The following is a 6583-nucleotide window of genomic DNA, read 5'->3' as shown; positions in this document are numbered from 1 at the left end:
AAAACAAGACAGCTGGAGAGACAAAAGAAGGAGGGACTCTTCAGTGGGGAGTATATCAGAATGGAAGGGGGCTCTGGGATGGGAAGGGGGGAGGAACTCTAGAGTAGGGGGAGGGAGGAGGAACACTGGAGTAGGGGGGATGAGGAGGAATACTGGAGTAGGGGGAGGAAGGAGGAGGAACACTGGAGTAGGGGGAGGGAGGAGGAGGAACACTGGAGTAGGGGAGGGAGGAGGAACACTGGAGTAGGGGAGGGAGGAGGAGGAACACTGGAGTAGGGGGAGGGAGGAGGAGGAACACTGGAGTAGGGGGAGGAAGGAGGAACACTGGAGTAGGGGGGAGGAGGAGGAACACTGGAGTAGGGGGAGGGAGGAGGAACACTGAAGTAGGGGGGGAGGGAGGTCGAACACTGGAGTATGGGAGGAAGGAGGAGGAACACTGGAGTAGGGGGGAGGGGGGAGGAACACTGGAGTAGGGGAGGGAGGAGGAGGAACACTGGAGTAGGGGGAGGGAGGAGGAGGAACACTGGAGTAGGGGAGGGAGGAGGAGGAACACTGGAGTAGGGGGAGGGAGGAGGAGGAACACTGGAGTAGGGGAGGGAGGAGGAGGAACACTGAAGTAGGGGAAGGGAGGAGGAGGAACACTGAAGTAGGGGAGGGAGGAGGAACACTGGAGTAGGGGGAGGGAGGAGGAACACTGGAGTAGGGGGAGGGAGGAGGAGGAACACTGGAGTAGGGGGAGGGAGGAGGAGGAACACTGGAGTAGGGGGAGGGAGGAGGAACACTGGAATAGGGGGATGGAGGAGGAACACTGGAGTAGGGGAAGGGAGGAGGAGGAACACTGGAGTAGGGGAGGGAGGAGGAGGAACACTGGAGTAGGGGGAGGGAGGAGGAGGAACACTGGAGTAGGGGGAGGGAGGAGGAGGAACACTGGAGTAGGGGAGATGAAGGAGGAGGGACACTGGAGTAGGGGGAGGGAGGAGGAGGAACACTGGAGTAGGGGGAGGGAGGAGGAGGAACACTGGAGTAGGGGGAGGGAGGAGGAGGAACACTGGAGTAGGGGGAGGGAGGAGGAGGAACACTGGAGTATGGGAGATGAAGGAGGAGGAACACTGGAGTAAGGGAAGGGAGGAGGAGGAACACTGGAGTAGGGGGAGGGAGGAGGAGGAACACTGGAGTAGGGGGAGGGAGGAGGAGGAACACTGGAGTAGGGGGAGGGAGGAGGAACACTGAAGTAGGGGGGAGGGGAGGAGGTCGAACACTGGAGTATGGGAGGAAGGAGGAGGAACACTGGAGTAGGGGGAGGGAGGAGGAACACTGGAGTAGGGGGATGGAGGAGGAGGAACACTGGAGTAGGGGGAGGGAGGAGGAGGAACACTGGAGTAGGGGAGGGAGGAGGAGCACTGGAGTAGGGGGAGGGAGGAGGAGGAACACTGGAGTAGGGGAGGGAAGAGGAACACTGGAGTAGGGGGAGGGAGGAGGAACACTGGAGTATGGGGGATGGAGGAGGAACACTGGAGTAGGGGAGGGAGGAGGAACACTGGAGTAGGGGAGGGAGGAGGAACACTGGAGTAGGGGGAGGGAGGATGAGGAACACTGGAGTAGGGGGAGGGAGGAGGAGGAACACTGGAGTAGGGGGAGGGAGGAGGAGGAACACTGGAGTAGGGGGAGCTAGGAGGAACACTGGAGGGGGAGGGAGGAGGAACACTGGAGTATGGGGGATGGAGGAGGAACACTGGAGTAGGGGAGGGAGGAGGAACACTGGAGTAGGGGGAGGGATGAGGAACACTGGAGTAGGGGGAGGGAGGAGGAACACTGGAGTAGGGAAGGGAGGAGGAGGAACACTGGAGTAGGGGGAGGGAGGAGGAGCACTGGAGTAGGGGAGGGAGGAGGAGGAACACTGGAGTAGGGGGAGGGAGGAGGAGGAACACTGGAGTAGGGGAAGGGAGGAGGAGGAACACTGGAGTAGGGGGAGGGAGGAGGAACACTGGAGTAGGGGGAGGGAGGAGGAGGAACACTGGAGTAGGGGGAGGGAGGAGGAGGAACACTGGAGTAGGGGGGAGGGGAGGAGGAGGAACACTGGAGTAGGGGGAGGGAGGAGGAACACTGGAGTAAGGGGATGGAGGAGGAGGAACACTGAAGTAGGGGGGAGGGAGGAGGAACACTGGAGTAGGGGAGGGAGGAGGAGGAACTTGAGTAGGAGGAGGGAGGAGGAGGAACACTGGAGTAGGGGGGAGGGAGGAGGAACACTGGAGTAGGGGAGGGAGGAGGAGGAACACTGAAGTAGGGGGGAGGGAGGAGGAACACTGGAGTAGGGGGAGGGAGGAGGAGGAACTTGAGTAGGGGGAGGGAGGAGGAGGAACACTGGAGTAGGGGGAGGGAGGAGGAGGAACACTGGAGTAGGGGGAGGGAGGAGGAACACTGAAGTAGGGGGAGGGAGGAGGAACACTGGAGTAGGGGAGGGAGGAGGAGGAACACTGGAGTAGGGGGAGGGAGGAGGAGGAACACTGGAGTAGGGGAAGGGAGGAGGAGGAACACTGGAGTAGGGGGAGGGAGGAGGAGGAACACTGGAGTAGGGGAGGGAGGAGGAGGAACACTGGAGTATGGGAGGAAGGAGGAGGAACACTGGAGTAGGGGAAGGGAGGAGGAGGAACACTGGAGTAGGGGAGGGAGGAGGAGGAGGAACACTGGAGTAGGGGGAGGGAGGAGGAGGAACACTGGAGTAGGGGAGGGAGGAGGAGCTTTGTAGAGGAGAGAGATCTGGTTTAAACAAATGTTTGACATATTAAGTACTCTACTTATCATTTTAAGATTAATCATTGTTATTAAAGTAACTACATTGTATAAATGTAAAAATTAATATTGGAAAATGTTATCAGGTGTAATGCTTTTAACAAAACTAAGACTTCTCCTTATTGTCATTGTCACTGAATCCTTAATTATGAAAATGAAGAGTGTCCACACTTGTTGTGTTTTGTAAATGCCCTTATCAGTTCAAAACAATAGCATGAAAATTCTGTATATCGTAGAAATCACTTGTATAAGCAGACCACAATACAGATTTGTCACTCATACCCATGTGACCCTATTACACTTTATCCATGTACATGTAGTGTATTGTTTACATACATCAGCTGAGAGAAACAATAGTTTAAAACCATACAAACATATGTATAGAACATGTTTTAAGGTGTAGTCTCAGGTATTGCTATATATATCTTAAACTTATTTTACTATCTATCGGAAGAAATCATCTTTAATGAGTGTGAAATCTACGGTGAATAGTTATATAAAAACTGACTTGGAAATAAACACTAACGTGCTGTCTGTTTTGTGTAGGGAACCATGTCGTATTCTTAGTATAATACTTGATCAGTTTCGACAATTACTAAGTTGTAACTCACCAACACATCAACTTATATTCCTTTTCTTTGAACATCCACACCAATAAGACAACATAAAGACAGCCTCAGTCAGTTAGTTAAATTACAGTAAATAATTATTTTAATTGGTTTTTCCAGCAACACATTGGTTTACATGCAGCTTCAATCAGTTTGATAATTAATGGGATTAAAGGCAATCATTACGGATATTAAAAGCTTTTTTATCACATAACCTACATAAACACAAGTCCTTCAAAGCTGTAAGAATGATTTCAACAAAAATAATTTTCTGTTTTTAATTTACCTTTATTTCAGGTTGACCGGGACAGATCTTCCTGATGACATTTCATCAACAGGAAATTACATGTTGCTACATTTACGATCAGACTTCGCCATAAGGCGTCAGGGATTTCTTCTCCATTATTCGGCTTTGATAAGTATGTAAAGATGATTAATATACTGGTCTAGAGACCCAGTATATTGATAGATAAGATAACTATACTGGTCTAGAGACCCAGTAGATAGATAGATAAGATAACTATACTGGTCTAGAGACCCAGTAGATAGATAAGATAACTATACTGGTCTAGAGACCCAGTAGATAGATAAGATAACTATACTGGTCTAGAGACCCAGTAGATAGATAAGATAACTATACTGGTCTAGAGACCCAGTAGATAGATAAGATAACTATACTGGTCTAGAGACCCAGTAGATTGATAGATAAGATAACTATACTGGTCTAGAGACCCAGTAGATTGATAAGATAACTATACTGGTCTAGAGACCCAGTATATTGATAGATATGATAACTATACTGGTCTAGAGACCCAGTAGATTGATAGATAAGATAACTATACTGGTCTAGAGACCCAGTAGATTGATAAGATAACTATACTGGTCTAGAGACCCAGTAGATAGATAGATAAGATAACTATACTGGTCTAGAGACCCAGTATATTGATAGATAAGATAACTTTACTGGTCTAGAGACCCAGTAGATAGATAAGATAACTATACTGGTCTAGAGACCCAGTAGATAGATAAGATAACTATACTGGTCTAGAGACCCAGTAGATAGATAAGATAACTATACTGGTCTAGAGACCCAGTAGATAGATAGATAAGATAACTATACTGGTCTAGAGACCCAGTATATTGATAGATAAGATAACTATACTGGTCTAGAGACCCAGTAGATAGATAAGATAACTATACTGGTCTAGAGACCCAGTAGATAGATAAGATAACTATACTGGTCTAGAGACCCAGTATATTGATAGATAAGATAACTATACTGGTCTAGAGACCCAGTAGATTGATAAGATAACTATACTGGTCTAGAGACCCAGTAGATGGATAGATAAGATAACTATACTGGTCTAGAGACCCAGTAGATAGATAAGATAACTATACTGGTCTAGAGACCCAGTAGATAGATAGATAAGATAACTATACTGGTCTAGAGACCCAGTAGATAGATAAGATAACTATACTGGTCTAGAGACCCAGTAGATAGATAAGATAACTATACTGGTCTAGAGACCCAGTAGATAGATAAGTTAACTATCCTGGTCTAGAGACCCAGTATATTGATAGATAAGATAACTATACTGGTCTAGAGACCCAGTAGATTGATAGATAAGATAACTATACTGGTCTAGAGACCCAGTAGATTGATAAGATAACTATACTGGTCTAGAGACCCAGTATATTGATAGATATGATAACTATACTGGTCTAGAGACCCAGTAGATTGATAGATAAGATAACTATACTGGTCTAGAGACCCAGTAGATTGATAAGATAACTATACTGGTCTAGAGACCCAGTAGATAGATAGATAAGATAACTATACTGGTCTAGAGACCCAGTATATTGATAGATAAGATAACTTTACTGGTCTAGAGACCCAGTAGATAGATAAGATAACTATACTGGTCTAGAGACCCAGTAGATAGATAAGATAACTATACTGGTCTAGAGACCCAGTAGATAGATAAGATAACTATACTGGTCTAGAGACCCAGTAGATTGATAGATAAGATAACTATACTGGTCTAGAGACCCAGTAGATAGATAGATAAGATAACTATACTGGTCTAGAGACCCAGTAGATTGATAGATAAGATAACTATACTGGTCTAGAGACCCAGTAGATTGATAAGATAACTATACTGGTCTAGAGACCCAGTATATTGATAGATATGATAACTATACTGGTCTAGAGACCCAGTAGATTGATAGATAAGATAACTATACTGGTCTAGAGACCCAGTAGATTGATAAGATAACTATACTGGTCTAGAGACCCAGTAGATAGATAGATAAGATAACTATACTGGTCTAGAGACCCAGTATATTGATAGATAAGATAACTTTACTGGTCTAGAGACCCAGTAGATAGATAAGATAACTATACTGGTCTAGAGACCCAGTAGATAGATAAGATAACTATACTGGTCTAGAGACCCAGTAGATAGATAAGATAACTATACTGGTCTAGAGACCCAGTAGATAGATAGATAAGATAACTATACTGGTCTAGAGACCCAGTATATTGATAGATAAGATAACTATACTGGTCTAGAGACCCAGTAGATAGATAAGATAACTATACTGGTCTAGAGACCCAGTAGATAGATAAGATAACTATACTGGTCTAGAGACCCAGTATATTGATAGATAAGATAACTATACTGGTCTAGAGACCCAGTAGATTGATAAGATAACTATACTGGTCTAGAGACCCAGTAGATGGATAGATAAGATAACTATACTGGTCTAGAGACCCAGTAGATAGATAAGATAACTATACTGGTCTAGAGACCCAGTAGATAGATAGATAAGATAACTATACTGGTCTAGAGACCCAGTAGATAGATAAGATAACTATACTGGTCTAGAGACCCAGTAGATAGATAAGATAACTATACTGGTCTAGAGACCCAGTAGATAGATAAGTTAACTATCCTGGTCTAGAGACCCAGTATATTGATAGATAAGATAACTATACTGGTCTAGAGACCCAGTAGATTGATAGATAAGATAACTATACTGGTCTAGAGACCCAGTAGATTGATAAGATAACTATACTGGTCTAGAGACCCAGTATATTGATAGATATGATAACTATACTGGTCTAGAGACCCAGTAGATTGATAGATAAGATAACTATACTGGTCTAGAGACCCAGTAGATTG

The 6583-nt window shown here is 45.6% G+C and overlaps 1 protein-coding gene across 1 annotated transcript; it reads right to left on the bottom strand.

The window, feature by feature from the left end:
- Positions 1–55: 55 nt before the first annotated feature.
- On the bottom strand, positions 56–3344 carry LOC117316292 (extensin-2-like). The gene is made up of 2 exons (XM_033870830.1): positions 3317–3344; positions 56–2757 (listed from the first exon to the last, which is right to left on the bottom strand). Exons 1-2 carry the CDS (start codon positions 3342–3344, stop codon positions 56–58), a joined length of 2730 nt encoding a protein of 909 aa, XP_033726721.1.
- Between the last annotated feature and the right edge of the window lie 3239 nt (positions 3345–6583).

This window comes from Pecten maximus, chromosome 18 (genome assembly GCF_902652985.1).
Source record: "Pecten maximus chromosome 18, xPecMax1.1, whole genome shotgun sequence".
In the NCBI taxonomy this organism is placed as follows: Eukaryota; Metazoa; Mollusca; class Bivalvia; order Pectinida; family Pectinidae; genus Pecten; species Pecten maximus.
This window is presented reverse-complemented; position numbering and strand designations above follow the sequence as displayed.